This window comes from Rhinatrema bivittatum, chromosome 2 (genome assembly GCF_901001135.1).
Source record: "Rhinatrema bivittatum chromosome 2, aRhiBiv1.1, whole genome shotgun sequence".
In the NCBI taxonomy this organism is placed as follows: Eukaryota; Metazoa; Chordata; class Amphibia; order Gymnophiona; family Rhinatrematidae; genus Rhinatrema; species Rhinatrema bivittatum.
In genome coordinates, this window is record NC_042616.1 from 79,252,583 (window position 1) to 79,269,869 (window position 17,287).

Consider the following 17,287-nt stretch of genomic DNA (forward strand, 5'->3'; position numbering starts at 1 on the left):
TTCTCGGCCCCGCCAATTGGTGCGCGCGCGGCCCACATTCCGCCCTTTAAAGGGCCCAGGGCAGGAACCTCGGCCCAGACGCCGCCCGATGACGTCACGAGTCTCACCATATCAGCGAGGGCCTTTTCCCTTGACCCTCGCCTTGGCAAACGAGTCATCTCTTAGGTGAAGCTAGTTGCCGTCCTATGTTCCTGCGTTTCCTTCCTTGCCTGTTCCAGTGTTCCTGTATCTTCCAGTGCTCCTGCATGCCTGTGTTCCCGTGGTCTTTCCTGTGCTCCAGCGTCTGTTGCTGTTCCTGTCCCGCTACCCAGGTTGTACCTTCTCGGACTGATCTCACGGTACTGACCTCGGCTAGCCTGACTACATCTGGACTGATTCCCAGTATTGACCCCTGCTTGCCTCTGACCACGATTGGACCACTGCCTGGAACTGACCTCTGCTTTGCCTCTGACCACGTTTGGACTGCTGCCTGGAACTGACCACTGCTTGCCTTTGACCACGATTGGACCACTGCCTGGAACTGACCTCTACTTGCTACTGACCACGCTCTGACTGATATCTGGAACCGACCCTTGCTTTGGCTGACTACCTTCAGGCGGATTCCCTGGCTTTGACCCTTGCGCTCCATAAGGACACTCTCTTTGCTGCTCCAGTGACCACCAGGCCAGCCTGTTCGGATGCTACCCACAGCTTTCCTCTAACTAAACCTATAGGCGCTGCCTACCTTGACTGGAGGACCTCCAGTTCCTATCTTACTCCATTGGTCTCCGGTTCTCTCCATATCGGTCTAGTCCAGTTTATCTCCACAAGCTGCACACCCTTGCTCGTGGTGGGCACACCTCTCTGCTACCTCTCCGGGAGACCCTCAGAGGCCCACCTTGGATTCCCACCGGGGATCCAAGGGCTCAACCCAAGGAGCCCCCGGACTGTTATTGGTGAAGCTCCAGCTAGCCTCGTTCTCCTTGTGTGCTCCGCCTCCTAGTGGCAGGCAACCCCTGGGACCCCCAGAGGGCCATACCAATCCTGCTCCAGGCCAAGGGTCCACTTCCAGCACAACATATTAGGCCAATCTAGCACAACAGTGGCCAAAAGTTTCTTGTCAAAATTAATAAGAGAAATCGGCCAATATAAGGCAGCCTGTAGAGGATCCTTCGCTGATTTGGCTAAGACCATAATAACCGCTCTATCTTCTCCTCCAGAAAATTCCCCTTTATCCACAAGAGCCTCAAACATTTTAGAAAGCAAAGGCAGGATATGATCTAACAAGTTCTTATAGAATTTGTTACTGTAGCCATCCGGACCCAGAACTTTTAACCATGCTGTCTGTTGGATATCCACCCGTATCTCTTCAGAAGTAATAGCTTTCTTAAACCGGCCTAAGTGTAAGGACTGGAAGGGTTGCAAGTTGAATGTCTTAAAAAAATAATTACACCTGTTTCTATCAAAGTCACCTACAGAATATAAAGAACTATAAAAAGATTTAAATACATTCAGAATTCCTGCATTAGAGTTAACCAATTCCCCCTGTGTATACTTTAAAAAAAGGAATATAAATTGAACGAGAAGATGATTTAATTAATCTCGCCAAACGTTTACCTGTTTTGTTACTGTACTGATAAAAGTATCTTATATTTTAAAGATAAGTTGTATGGACCCTTTGGTGTAACACTGTGTTAAGTGCGGCCTGAATGGACAAATAAACCTTCCTATTATGAATAGAATTCGCAGAGGTCAAAAGAAAATTATTTCTTACCTGCTAATTTTCATTCCTGTAGTACTTAGGATCAGTCCAGACGGTGGGTTGTGTCCCCCGTCCAGCAGATGGAGTCAGAGCAAACTTCTGAGGGTGCTGGCATATAAGCTGGTGCAACCCTCCTAGTCCTCAGTATCGAGAATATCAAAGCCAAGTCAGAAAAACTGGACAGACCGAGGAGGATGGATCAAGCATATCCACAAAGTCAAACTGTAAAAACTGTAAAAAACTGTAAAAACTGTGAACCAGAACAACTTGCCAAAAGAACTGACAACGGAAACAAAGACACGCAGACAGTAAGCCCCCAAAGAAGAAGGCTAAGCAAAAGGACAGGAGAGAGTGGCTTCGAGCAGGTATACCCCCAGATCCAATCACGACCAGGGCGGGCGTCTGGACTGATCCTAAGTACTACAGGAACGAAAATTAGCAGGTAAGAAATAATTTTCTTTTCCCTGTACGTACTAGGATCAGTCCAGACGGTGGGATGTACCAAAGCTTCCCTAAACCGGGTGGGTCCCTGAGAACCCTGCTCGGATAACCCTGTCCCCGAAGGAGCCGGATTCCGCTGCCGGCAAATGGAGCCGGTAGTGCCTGGAAAACGTGTGCAAAGATTTCCAGGTCGCTGCCCTACAGATTTCCTGAACGGAGACGTGCTGCGACTCCGCATAGGAAGTGGCCTGTGCTCTCAGCGAATGAGCCTTGATTCCTATCGGAGGATCCTTACCGGAGCCGATGTACGCCGAAGCCACCGCTTCCTTGAGCCAGCGCGCAATGGTGGTCTTCGTCGCTTGTTGTCCCTTTCTGTTCCCAGACCAGAGAACAAAAAGATGATCGGAAACTCGAAACTCATTCGTCACTTCCAAATAGCGCAAGAGGACTCGTTTCACGTCTAGGCGCCTGAGAGATGTAGGGGCGTCCTGTGGGAAGGACGGAAGTTCCACCACCTGGTTCAAGTGAAACGCCGAGACCACCTTGGGCAGGAACGAAGGAACTGTCCGGATGAAGACTCCCGAATCCGAGAACCTAAGGAAAGGTTCCCTGCAGGAGAGAGCTTGGAGCTCCGAGATGCGCCTCGCCGAGGCTATTGCCACCAAGAAAATCGTCTTCAGAGTGAGATCCTTGAGGGAGGACTGATGCAGCGGCTCGAAAGGAGATCCCGCTAGAGCCCGCAATACCAGATTAAGGTTCCAGGAAGGACAAAGCTGACGCATCGGCGGCCGCAGATGCTTGACTCCCTTCAGGAACCGTGAGATATCCGGATGAGACGAGGGATCGGGTCGTCCCGAAGAGCGAGCCAAGGAGGCCAGCGCAGATACCTGCACTCGCAGGGAATTGTAGGAGAGACCCTTCTCCAGCCCCTCTTGAAGGAACGCCAGGATCTGCTGCCGCGAGGCCGCTGTTGCGTGGGCCCCCCGTGCGGAACACCATACTTCGAAGACCTTCCACACCCGCACATAAGCAACCGAGGTCGAAGTCTTCCGCGCTCTGAGGAGAGTGTCTACCACGGAGACTGCGTAGCCCTGACGCAGGAGGCTCCTCCTTTCAAAAGCCAGGCCGCAAGACAGAAGTGTTCCGCCTGATCCGAAAATACCGGACCCTGGTGAAGGAGACGAGGCAGGTGTGCGAGCCGAAGAGGACCGTCTACCGCAATGTTGAGTAGATCTGCGAACCACGGCCGTCGCGGCCATTCCGGAGCTACTAGGATTACCGATCCGTGATGCAACTCTACCCGTCTCAGCACCTTGCCCACCAGGGGCCAAGGGGGAAAGACATAGAGAAGAATTCGGGACGGCCAAGGAAGAACTAGGGCGTCCACCCCTTCCGCGCCGCGCTCTCTTCTGCAGCTGAAGAACCGCAGGGCTTTGGCGTTGGAGGCGGTTGCCATGAGATCCATGGAGGGCATCCCCCAGCGCCGCACGATGAGGGCCATCGCATCGTCGGAGAGAGCCCACTCTCCGGGGTCCAGGGCTTGACGACTCAGGTAATCCGCTTGAATGTTGTCCACCCCTGCAATGTGCGAAGCCGCCAGATGAACGAGGAACCGTTCCGCCCACGACATCAAACGAGCGGCTTCGAGGGCTACCTGACGACTCCTGGTGCCCCCTTGCCGATTGATGTAAGCCACCGTAGTCGCATTGTCCGAGAGGACGCAGACCGACTGACCCCTGACTAAGGGCAGGAACTGCATGAGCGCCAGACGCACCGCTCTGGTCTCCAGGCGGTTGATCGGCCATGTAGTCTGTTCCTTTGTCCATTGACCCTGAGCCGAGCTCCTGAGGCAGACTGCCCCCCAACCGGTCAGGCTGGCATCGGTAGTGACTACTATCCAGTCCGGAGTCTCCAGCGGGCAACCCTGGGCCAAGTGTTTGGGGTCCAACCACCACCTCAAGCTGTATCTGGCGGTTGGAGAGAGAGGGATGATCGCCTGATAATCCTGAGACACTGGCTTCCATTTCGATAGCAGAGACATTTGCAGAGGTCTCAGGTGTGCAAAAGACCAGGGCACGAGATTTATCGCAAAAGCCATAGATCCCAGGAGTTGTAGGTAGTCCCGCGCCGTGTGCACCGGAAGAGAGGCAAAGTGAACGATCTGATCCCGCAAGGCTTGCGCCTTGTCTGGACGAAGGAAGACTTTGCCCTGTACTGTGTCGAAGCGCGCTCCCAGAAATTCCAATTGCTGGGAGGGAAGCAGGCTGCTCTTGCTGAAGTTCACCACCCAGCCGAGAGACTGCAGGAAGGACACCACTCTGTCGACCGCCGACCGACCCTGCTGAAGAGACTTCGCTCGGATGAGCCAATCGTTCAAGTAAGGATGGACCAGGATTCCTTCCCTCCTGAGTGCGGCTGCCACCACTACCATGACCTTGGTAAAAGTCCTGGGCGCGGTCGCCAATCCGAAGGGTAGGGCCTGGAACTGAAAGTGTTGACTTAAAATCTTGAAGCAAAGAAACCGCCAATGGGCCGGCTGGATCGGAATATGCAGATAGGCCTCTGTTAGATCAAGAGAGGCCAGGAACTCTCCCTGATGCACTGCAGCGATAACTGAGCGGAGTGTTTCCATGCGGAACCTGGAGACCCGAAGCACCTTGTTGACTTCCTTGAGATCTAGGATGGGACGGAAGGAGCCGTCCTTCTTGGGGACTACGAAGTAAATGGAATAATGTCCCGAGCCCACCTCTCCTGAGGGGACGGGTGCAATGGCCCCCAAGTCCAGAAGCCTATCCAGCGTGCGCTGGATTCCCAGGCGCTTGGAGCCGGATCCGCAGGGAGAGAAGATGAACCTGTCCCTGGGAAACCGGACAAATTCCAATGCGTAGCCGTGTCTTAGGATATCCAGGACCCACTGGTCCGTTGTGATGTTGGTCCACTCCTCGAAAAACAGAGCGATGCGACCTCCAATCCGGGGAAGCGAGGAGTGGACTGGCCTGGCATCATTGGGAAGGCTTACCAGAGGCTCCCTGAGCCGAGGAGTCCCTGGCGGGTCTGCGACCCCGAAAGGGCCGGGTCCAAGACTGAGACCTCCCGGATGGCGTCCTGGGTCCTTGCTGCCTAGCTCCCCTGTAACGCCGCTGAGGGCGGGCGCGGTTCCTGGAGCTTGATGAAGATGGGCGATAGGACCTCTGGCGGTCTTCGGGCAACCGATGGACCGAATTTTCGCCTAGAGACTTGACAATCTGATCGAGGTCCTCGCCGAAAAGAAATCTACCCTTAAAGGGTAGAGCCCCCAGGCTAGATTTGGAGGAAGGGTCCGCCGCCCAGTTTCGCAGCCACAGAAGTCGCCTGGCGGAGACTGCCGACACCATGGTCCTCGCCAGAACCCTCAATAAGTCATGTAAAGCATCCGCTCCATAGGCTATGACCGCCTCCAGACGGTCCGCCTGCGCCGCCTCCTCCGGCGGCAACTGCTGCGAGGTGAGGAGCTGTTGGACCCAACGAAGACCGGCTCTCTGAGTTAAGGAACCACAGATGGCTGCTCGGACCCCCAGTGCCGAGACCTCAAAGATCTTCTTCAGGGCGACCTCCAGCTTCCTGTCCTGTAGGTCTCGAAGAGCTGTACCCCCTGTGACCGAGATCATGGTTCTCTTCGTGACAGCGGACACCGCTGAGTCAACCTTAGGGACCTTAAGGAGATCCAGAAAGTCTCCAGGGAGAGGATAGAGCTTGTCCATAGCTCTGCCGACCCGGAGGGACGCCTCCGGGGTGTCCCATTCCCGCACTAGCAGCTGGAGAAACGAATCATGGATAGGAAAGGTCCTAGCCAGTGGACGCAGGCCCGCCAGCACTGGATCCCCTTTCTTTGTGGCGGAAGCTACAGAGGGGGCAGGAGGAGCCGGGGGCTCAACAGGGGGGTCGAGGTCCAACTCCTGGAGAACATGGGGGATAAGCTCCGCCAATTCCTCCTTACGAAAGATCCGTAGCACCCGAGGGTCATCACATTCCAGGTGGATCGCCGAAGTTGCTTCCTCATCCCCCTGCGATGCCGGATCCCCTCCTGGGTCTGGCAGAGGAGACGTCCCTCCCAGGGGCAACGGAAGGCCCAGTGGGACTCTGGGACCCCCCCCTGTGCTCCCCGGTCCCGCGGCCGCAGCCCCAGAGATCCTTGGGAACTTGGCTGGCGGGGAAACGGTTGCTGACCCCCCCCCCCCCGTGGGGTGTAGGCTTTGAAGATAGGCCTGGTGCATGAGCACCACAAAGTCGGCCGAAAAAGCTGGGGGCCCCGTGGAAGTGGAGGATTGAGGGTCCCTGGGGAGTCCGCCGGTGGAGGGGAGCGGGCCCGGGTCCGGGATCAGCGGTACCAGCAACGAAAATTCCTCCTGAGTCTCTTCAGGTTTGGATCCCACGCTGCTCTCCAGCTCCAAGATGGCCGCCGCTCCCGCCAAAGGAGGGGGCGGGGCACCTCCCCGAGGAGCGCGGCGCTCCGAGCGCGGCGGCGAAATCGTTGGGGAAGCGGCGCTTGATTCCCCCCCGGGGAGACACCGGCTGCACGGACCTTCCCGCGAGCCGCCCTGTCCCGGGCCGCCGCAGGACGGGCAGCGAGCGCGCTGCATGGCGTCGGACCCGGGCGGGAACGAGGCGCAGGAGAGCCTTGGAGAGTCGTGCCGTGGGAGGAGCAGGCCTGCCTCGCCTTCGCTCTACTCGCTATCCTCCCACCAGGAGCGACAGGGGAAAGAGACCTCCCTGCCGCTGCGACCCCGGGGAATTGGCGCGTCGCGGGGCCGCGAGAAGGGAGGAAAAACCGCGACTCAGGGTAGGGGAGAGGCTGGCCCCACCAGCATCCACCTCCGTACGGCTTGCAAAGCTGCAAAGGAAACAATACAAAAAACTTACCAAACTTTCCCCCCAAAACGGCTGCGAAGTGAAGGGAAAGCAGAAGGGAGAGAGAGTGAGAGGAGAAATGAAGAAATTACCGCCGAGGCAGTCCGGATAGCAAGAGATAGGGCGGCAAGCCCAAGCCTCCTCACCACACACAATAAAAATCTCCCCTTAATAAATAACTTTTTTTTTTTTTTTTTTTTTTTTACTGCTTGATCCAACCTAAGAAGGAAACATAAAACAGAAAAGTGTGGAACAAAGCCACTAGCTAGGGGAAGCAACGGGTTCCCCTCCTCACATCTGCTGGAGTCAGAGAGATACTGGGGACTAGGAGGGTTGCACCAGCTTATATGCCAGCACCCTCAGAAGTTTGCTCTGACTCCATCTGCTGGACGGGGGACACAACCCACCATCTGGACTGATCCTAGTACGTACAGGGAACAACAGTTTCTGTTTCCTCAACCTGCCCTCCAGCTCTAGCACACTTATCCAGATCTTTCTTATGCTTGCTAAGATATGAGATAATTTCCTTCCTCAAAAACCACTTTAGCAGCATACCAGAAAAGAATAGGGTCCTCCAGATGTTCTATATTTTTAGCAGTGTATTTGCCCAGTTAATTTTCAAAACATCATGGAAGTGGGGATCTTTAGTTAAGAAGTATGGATAATGCCAAAACTTACTAGAAGTGAAAAATAGTCCATATTGGGGGCATGGTCAGAAATTTTAATCACATCAATACTCGCCTCCGATATATTTGAAAAACAAGCTGCGCATGAGAAAATATAGTCAATGCGGGAAGATGTGGAATGAGCCCTTGATAAATGGGTATAATTTTTTTCCAGAGGATAAAGAATCCTCCAGAAATCAACCAAATGCAGAACATTGTTTATGAGGAGTATTGCCTTATTAACCTGCAAGCGATCCGATGGGGATGGATTAGATCTAATCCAATCCGAGTCATGTACCAAGCTGAAATCTCCCCCATGAAAACACATTCCCCTATATGCGGTAATAAAAAGACTGATAATCTCCAAAAAAAAAAGAATGAACATAAGAGTTTGGAGCATAGAGATTACAAGTTGCAGCTGGTGTCCCATGTAATTCTGCTATGAATATGATACAGCAATCTTCTGAGCCTTTGATTTACTGCTTAATAACTAGAGGCAGATTCGTACGGATCAAGATTACCATGCCAGCTTTCTTAGTGGAAACAGAAGCAAATCCAACATCTCCAACCCACCACTTATTTAATTTAGTGGGTTCCACATCACTCAAGTGGGTCTCCTGTAAGAGCGCTATATCAGTAGACATTTTATTCAATGCCGAAAGAATCATTGTCCTTTTATTGGGTGATGTAATCCCACAAATATTGCAGGAAATAATCTTAATCCCAGGTTTAACCATTACCACTCCTAGGGAAACTTTTACCCAGACATACCCGTCTAACCCCAGGGCACCCTCCCAGCTGGGGCCCCCATGTAAAGTATTGAAAGTCAAGCAGCAAACCTACCAAGTAAACCAATCTCAGCACTACCTTACTAACATGAACAATCCTCCCTGTTTCACCGTTCCTCCCCACCCTTCCCCTACTATCCCCTAAATCCCCAAACATTAAATCTATTAACCACAAAATCAAGATCATTTACAGTACATAGATCTCCCTACCCCCCGAAAAAAAAGCTACCAATTACAGGATTAGCAGATTTTTTATGAAGAAAGGAAAGGAAAAATATGTAACACAGGACCAAAAAAGCATTTGCTACTCTGTAAGCCATGTTTCTTTCTGAATGTTTGGTTATGCTGAAAACTGTATAAATAAAGGTAATTAAAAAAAAAAAAACAAAAAACACATGAGCAAGACATACCAAGTGTCTTAAAGCATAAATCAGTTTGCATTGAGGATGAATAAATAAACCATAAAGAGAGTTCCTCCAGAGACGAGAAAAACCAGACTCTACAAAGACTTGCTAGAAAAGAGTGTCCTACAGCCTCATGACAGAGAATCTGAGATAATTAGTAACACGGAAACAAAAACTAAAAGTCGGCGTGCATTATTCTCTTGAGCTTTCTCCTTCTCCAGCCTTTCAACTAGGTTCAGCAAATTAATTTCTCTGCTTTATGTTTTTTTTTTATAGAGTTTTCACATATTTATTTGTGGCAGAAATTCTCTCAGGTACTTTGATTATAAGCCCTTTCAGGCACGGACTCATTGTACAATGCCTTGTTTTAGAGTGCTATTTAATGCCAAAATTGAATAAGGTTTTAAAAGTTTTTAAAATTCTCACAACAAGCACACTAAAATCAGAGAAAAATGGGTTCACATGGGACACAAGAAACCTAACCATGGGAGGTAGAAGCCTTCACAGCCTTCCAGCACAGGCAGCGTTCTCTACCTTCTGCAAAAACCAGCCCGAGTGATTGTGCAACACCATCTAGCATCAATCAGGCTTGCACTATGGAAAGAAAAAGCATAGAAATATAAAGCCTCATCCCCATTTTAGGACTCACAGGTATTTCGGTCATTTTCCAAGGCACCCTGGCACGGGGTTATAGTATTTTCCCACTTCTGGGTCACCGGCTCAAATTTGGTTTGGGTCACTAATAAAAGTGGAAGTCATCACAATCTGGAAGTCTCCTGAAGGCCTATGTGAAACGGAGCTGGTGATCTGAGGGGTCACTTTAGAAATTATTTTCTAAAATTTTGTTCTGGCTCTGCAATTTGTGATAATGTTATTGTTTGCTTTATCACTGTCTAGCCTACTAAGCAAGGGTACAGTTAGTTAAGTGGTTGCAAAAGACAGTCCGTTTCCAACAGTGCTCCGTGAGATAATAAAAGGTCAACCTGAAATGGAGATGGGCATGATTTCAGAGACAATCAAAACAGAGTCAGAAATGCCAAGGAAAAAAAAAAATAATAATGACCCAGGAGGCATTTTTAGATGCCACTCAATGTATATGAAGTAGAAAGATCTACCTTTAAAAAAGAAAATCATCAGAATCTGCAGAGTATTCAATAGCAATAAACATTTCACTTTTGTATAATTTCAAGCAAAGTTACAAAACTGGATAATAGGCTTTTTTTTTTTTTGGGGGGGGGGGGGGGTAAATGTTACTATTGCCGGGTTTACCTTAGCTTCTAAGATCCTTTTCCGAGCCTTGAGCTCGGCAACTGCCTTGTCCACGTCCACCTGCGGGGCTTTTCCATCCTTCAGCTGCCGCACCAGGTCCCCCTACAGAAAAGAAAGAGAAAGATCACAGGGCAATGTCCGAGAACGCCTGGTCCTGTTGTGCATGAAGAGACAGAGAGTGCAGGCAGCTTCGGGAAGCCCACCCCTTGTTCAGCATAAAGCCACTGCTCCATGTTTCTCTGGGCAAAGGGTAAGTCAGCAGTACTTTTCATTTGGGGGAAGCAGAATATAATCATTTCCCACTCCTCCTCTTGTTATTTCTCCATGAAACAGGTCGCTCAGCACAGAACGCTATGGGCCGGATTTTAAAAGGGTTACGCACATAAGTTATGCGCGTAACCCTCTTAAAAGGCCCCTGCGCGCCGCCGAGCCTATTTTGCATAGGCTCGGCGGCGCGCGCAAGCCCCGGGACGCGCGTAAGTCGGGGGCGGCCTAAGTCGGGGACGCGCGTAAGTCGGGGACGCGCGTAAGTCGGGGACGCGCGTAAGTCGGGGAGCAGTCTTGGAGGGAACAGGCAGCGCGCGCCGACCCCGGATTTTATAAGATACTCGCGGCTATGAGCGTATCTTATAAAATCCAGCGTACTTTTGTTCGCGAGTGGTGCGCGAACAAAAGTACGCGCGCGCACTGTTTTTTAAAATGTACCCCTATGTGTATTCCTCTGTATGACATTTCATTATTAACTTAACTAACGTGACCCGGCAATCCTACATGCCGAGACAGAAAATGGTGACAGGTCCGAAATATTCTGAGGGACCTCTATAAAATTACTACAAAGTACCTAAAGATTCTCCCACAGCAGCACCCTGTGAAGTATCCGGAGGTGCGCCGGGCAGAGTGAGTCAGCACGAGACGTCCCTGAAGCAGCGGCTCGCGAAACGTGCTCGTCGGACCTCTGACTCCGACAAAGAATAAAGGGAAGTACGATTCTTTGAGTTTTAAGAAAAATGCAAAAAAGTTAAAAATTTCTGTGCAAGAGTTGGACTAATGGACCTATGATTAAAAAGGACCCACACAGGTGCGAAACAAGTGTATACTTGCATCACCGTGGGTGTTATGAAGGTCCCAAATTCACAAATGATGTGTGTGTAAATATTAAGGCAAAGAAATGTATAGCACCTAAAAAAACAAAAAAGTGAGATACAATGTTTTTTCTTGATGGTAATTGAAATCTCCCATTATTACCGCACTACCAATTTGCTTAGCTTCCCTAATTTCTCTTAGCATTTCACTGTCTGTCTCACCATCTTGACCAGGTGGACTGTAGTATATTTCTATCACTATAGTCTTCCCCAACACACAAGGGTTTTCTACCCATAAAGATTCAATTGTGCATTTAGTCTCATGCAGGATGTTTATCCTGTTGGACTCTATGCCATCCCAGACATAAAGTGTTACACCGCCTCCTGGGTGCTCCTCTCTGTCATTGCAATATAATTTGTACCCCGGTATAGCACTGTCCCATTGGTTGTCCTCCAGGTGTTGCCTTAAGTATGGGAATTTATATGCTCATTTACCAAACAAAAAAAAAAGGGTTAGAAAACTAGAGGAAGAGATCTGGACTGAATGAATTGTCCAAATGATCTTTAAGCCAGCCATCATTTATTGTGTTACTAAGTTTGGGAGAAGCAAAGGTGACTGCAAAACAAGTTTTGCTGAAATACCTGTAAGGAGGAAAAATAACAGTCAGGAAGCTGTGGTAAATGGAATGACAACTTGCAAGGTACTCCCAGTCACCTGTACGGCTCTTCAAACACAAACTTCACTGCACACGGATGCTATGTCACTTGGGGTGGTGGGGAGTAATTTTATAACTGCCCCTTTTGGTTCAAAATCTATGGTTACTTTTTACCCATAGACCTTATACTAATTCTGCACAAACTTTCTCTTTGAAAATTATCCCAGAAGAAATACCCACACACAACTAAACATGCTAATTCTTGCAGGTAATTTTACTGAGAAAAATGATGTACAGAACATTCTTTCAAAAATGTCAAAAATATGCACATAAAAAACCCCTGCCGAACCATGCGCTTGGGAGCTCCTCTTCATTATGCATAAAGGCCCGATACACATAATTCTATCTGTATATAGGGCTGGCAATTTTCTCAAAGCCCATTTCCGCAAGTAAAGCTTTGTTTTATCCCTTAGTTTTGAAAAATAACCCTCCCTGTGACACACGTGTTCTCCTTGTCTTGTAGCTATTTTAAGTTGACAGAAACAGGAGTCAAAAAGTTCAGAGTAATTTTAGTAGTTTAGCTCCAATTACGGTAATGCCCTTGGTTTCCCTCTTAAATCCATGACTTTTTAAAATTATCCAGTGTAAAACCATAATGCCTTCTTACAAAATAGCACACATGCCAGTCTCTACAATTTTCAAGACCTAAAAATATTTGCTAAAATTTTTTATTTAGAGATTGTCAAAAACATTAAACATCTACTAAATTCTACAAGCAGAATGCTAAATAAATTGAAGAACTCTGCCCTTCAGCTCAGCACTGGTAAGTTACAAGCCTAGTGAACAGTATTTAGCTTTACGGACATCACCATCCCAGCATAAAGCTGCATGCTTAGCTTCCTCTGAAGCTATCAGAACATTTCCAGAAAACACATTCATCCGTAAGTCCAATGTTACTCGTGGCAATGCCCCCCCCCGACTCCCCTGTCAGTACAACTGAGTAATAATGCTTGTGCACTTGAATACATGCTTCTAACACAAGAAACCCCGGTATCCACCTTTTTTCCAGGTTCTTAGATGCCTCCTTGTGAATAGTATCACATACACAGCTAACTCAGAAACATGTAAAAGGGGAATTTTGGTATTAAGGCAGACTCTTAATTAGACAATCTTCTAATCAGTTATATTCCACAAAGGCTCAACATGTAAATTGGTACCAAAATAATTTGATAACCCAAAAAATCCATGCAAAAAAAAGTGAGAGCTCATGTTCGTATAGAACATATGCCCTCTGATGATTTATTAAAAAATATTAGAACACTATGCAAAAGTATGTCTTCAAACCATAGCAAATGGAACCGTAACCATTACGGTAGTTAAATTTTAAAAAATGTAATTACTTACTCTAAAGCTAGCCTACTATGAAGGTACCTTAAAAAGAAATCCTGAAAAGACTTCACCAATTCTGCCTTATGCAATTGAAGTTTCACTAAAGATTGTCTCTGCAATTCCGAGCTAACGTGGCAGGGGGAGGGATTTTAGAAACCACCAAGAAAAGCCAGAGCCAAAGCTAAAAGTGAAACCAAAGGAAGTATGCAGGGTACCAGCAGCTTCCTTATTATAGTCCAACACAGAATGCTGTACAAGACTGGAAAGGTGTACTCCATGAAGACGTCCTTTACACTAAGCGCACATTTAAAGTGCCATCCTGACTTGCATGTTCATTATCCCATTGTCCCAGAACTGGGCCATGATTTTCCGGTGCCAGGAGAGTTAGGCATCTAAATTTTGGAAAATCACATTGGCAGGAATATAAGGCGTTTCTGCTCACTATGAAGAACACCTAATGATTACCGTGCAGAAAAAAACCTAAGCACTAAGCTGTTCAGTGACATCTATGACACATCGGGTACAAGAAAGGAAAAGGCAATAAACTGATGCAACCTCCCTAGAGAGTCACAAGGAATACACCCTGGGCTGGAGAAAGGGCGCAGGCCTTCATCACATAAAGACTCTGCCCGATCTTTTACATTTAGGGGATACTGTCACCTCTTCAGCTCAACACGATCAGAATAACCAGATTTAGTAACTACTCTGAAACGCTTTGCTAAAATCGGCCGACAAGCCATCAATCAAAACGCCCCCGTCAAAGAACACGGGAAAGCACCTCGGCGCTGTCAGCATCCAGCATTTAGCCCTCGATCCTCCCAACTCAAGCATCCCACCCGGCTTCCTATGCGGTCAGAGTGCAAATCCTGCCGCGCCTTCCTGCCTTAACACTCCAGAACCCCCATTGCGTCAGCCCCTGAGCGCGTGGGAAGGGCTCAGCTCCGTTTTTCTTACCTGCTCCTTGACGGCCTGGCGGAGGGGAGCCAGCACCTTTTCCAGTGGGCCGTCCATGCCGCGGCTTGCGCTGGAGGCGGCGGCTGCTGCTGGTGCTAAGCACGCGCTGCCGGCGGAGAGCGCGAGGTGCCGGGCGGTAGAAGGCGCGCGCCGGGGGAGCAGGGAGCAGGTGGCAGCGCGAGACCAGGGGGGCAGCGACAGCAGCTGCTGCGGCGAGAAGGCTTTACGCAGCACCAGCAGCAGCGGCGGCCGCAGCATGGACCGGCAACAGAGGCAGGACAGAGCCAGAGAGCATGATGAAATCTCACCCGGGGAGGTAAAGCCACGCCCCGAGCTCGCAACGGCACTTTCGACAGAGCAGGCCGGAGGAGCCTGGCTGTTGAGAGGTGCAGATTCGGCGGGGACGCGGGACGAGCCGGCTCCTAATCCTGGGTGGGGATCGATCTGTTTCCTGCTTAAAGAGGAGCGGAGCCGACAGGAGAAGACGGTATGGCCAAGAGGAAGAGGGAGACGCTGAAAGTACTGTAGAGTAGTGGTTCTCAACCTTTTTTCCGCGGGACACACCTGACAGATGGTTCTCACCCTTAAGAGAAACATGGGGGTAACCTGCACGGAGCGGCAGTTACTACCTTGGGAAGCTTGCTGGGCAGACTAGATGGACCATTTTGGTCTTTTTCTGCCGTCATTACTACCAGGTCAATCCAGTAACGAGTGGTAGGAAGAGCTGCGTTAGTGCCCGGCGCACCCGCGGTTGCCGCACGCACAGTCCGGCTCACCTACCGCTCGATCCTGTATGTAAATAGCTTGCAAATGCAAGCTGTGTCTAAGAAGTGTCCGTGAAGCGTTAGGCCTGCGCAACCCATTTTACTGTATAGAGCGCTATACAGCGCCTATACAGTAACCTGGGTGCGCGGGCCTAACGCTTCATGGACACGCTGGTATCTGTCATTTCAAATGTCATTTACCAGGAAGTGGACAGTTCTCCGATGCTCGGGATTGTCAGCCCTCTCTCCCCTCCTCCCGAAGCAAGCAACGAAAGCGGAAAAAAGCAAAAAAAAAAAAAGCGAAAAAGCGAAAAAAAAAAAGTAGCAAGAGAGAGGGGAGAGAGGACGGGCAATCCTACGCTCGGGATTGCCAGCCCTCTCTCCCCTCCTCCCGAAGCAAGGCGCGAAAAGCAGCCTTGCTCCGGGAGGAGGGGAGAGAGGACTGGCAGTGTAAAGCGATGAAGCGACTTACTTTTTTTGAAGCCCCCCTCCGGAGACGGACATCGGTGAGGACGACCGCGGCTCCCCTCCCCTGCCTCCAGCTGCCCGCGAAGATTGACGCATCGCACAGGTGAAAGCGGCCCCTGTGCGTGCAATTGGGCCGCTCAAGACGTGACGTCACCTGCCGTGACGCCAAACGTCGTGACGTCACGCCTTGAGCGGCCCAATTGCACGAACAGGGGCCGCTTTCACCCGTGCAGGCATCCATCTTCGCGGGCAGCTGGAGGCAGGGGAGCCGCGGTCGTCCTCGCCGATGTCCATCTCCGGAGGGGGGCTGCAAAAAAAGTAAGTCGCTTCGTCGCTTTACACTGCCAGTCCTCTCTCTCCTCCTCCCGGAGCAAGGCTGCTTTTCGCGCCTTGCCTCGGGAGGAGGGGAGAGAGGACTGGCAATCCCGAGCGTAGGATTGCCCGTCCTCTCTCCCCTCTCTCTCTTGCAACTTTTTTTTTCGCTTTTTCGATTTTTTTCGCTTTTGTTGCTTCGGGAGGAGGGGAGAGAACTGGGGCTGCCCCGGAGACCAGTACCCATGGATGCGGCCAGGGCATGTGAGCGGGGGCTGGGGGAAAGTTTGCCGCCTACCCTTACTCCTGCCTCTAACGCAGGGGTAAGGGTAGGCGGTAAGTTAGCAGGTTAAACGCGCGGCAAAACGGCAGGGTAAAAAAGCGATAGTTGGGGCGCGCGTTACTGGATGGTAGGGAATAGCTAATTCGCTCGTTTACATGCAATATACATGCCGCGTGCGGAAGGGGTTACCCGGGGATTTAAGGACGCGGTAAGAGTAGGTTAAAGGGGATTGTGGATCGCAGGAAGGGCTAACGCGGCCAGAAAGTGAGTAGAAAGCGGGTTAGGAGCGGAGTAAACGCGGCTGCACTTTACTGGATTGACCTGTATGTTACTATATGTGTGACACACTGAACATGTGACCGTCATGGGGGCTAAATGTAAACATACACTCTGCATCCACAGGAACAGCCCCCCCCCCCCCCCAACAATGAGTGCAGAGCATTACTCCTGTGGGAATTCTGTGCAAATAAATTGAAAGTTCTGCATGCACAATTTTAAAATTCTGCGCACAAAAATTGAAATTTCTGCAAAATTCTACATGGTTAAAATAGCACAATATACATGACAATCTTTAAGTAATTCATTTAAAAAAAAAAAAATATATATATATATATATATATATATATATATATATTATATAATATAATATAGAACAAATATAGAACAAATTTATTAGTTAAAGATGTAGAGTTTTAAATATTTTGAGCAGAATTTCCCTAAAAGTACATTGTAAGAATGTCCCTTCCTCCCTCTCTCCCTGCTCCCCTGGCCAGTCTCCTTTCACTTTGCCTTCTCAGGTCCCCAAACTCCTTCACCCTCCTTCACCCTCCACTATCTCTCCCCTTCCCTGCTAGGCTCAACCCCTTCCACTCTATATTCAGTCCCAGAGTTTGACCCCGCTCTCAGTACTGCCTCTCACACAGGCTCCCTCTGTCCCTCTCACACTCACATTTTCCCTCTCTCTCGTGCATATACACACCCCCTCATACAGACTTCCTCTGTCTCTCGCACCCCCACCCCCCCCTTCACTCAGGCTCCCTTTCTCTCTCATGCATACACCCTCACACAAGCTACCTATCTCTCTCTCTCTCATACACACTCCTCTGCACATTTGCTCCCTCTCTTTCTCTTACACACACACACAGGCTCTTTCTCTCTCATGCACATATGTGCCCCCCATACAG

The 17,287-nt window shown here is 49.9% G+C and overlaps 1 protein-coding gene across 1 annotated transcript in view; it reads right to left on the minus strand.

Moving 5' to 3' along the window:
* The window catches only part of GARS (glycyl-tRNA synthetase), a 70,919-nt gene extending 56,323 nt beyond the window's left edge, over nt 1-14,596 (minus strand). The window contains exons 1-2 of the mRNA XM_029588366.1: nt 14,277-14,596; nt 10,196-10,297 (exon numbers count right to left, since the gene is read on the minus strand). Of these exons, the coding sequence (XP_029444226.1) occupies nt 10,196-10,297; nt 14,277-14,534 (360 nt within the window). The 5' untranslated portion in view covers nt 14,535-14,596. The remainder of the gene's footprint in view (nt 1-10,195; nt 10,298-14,276) is intronic.
* Nucleotides 14,597-17,287: the final 2,691 nt, after the last annotated feature.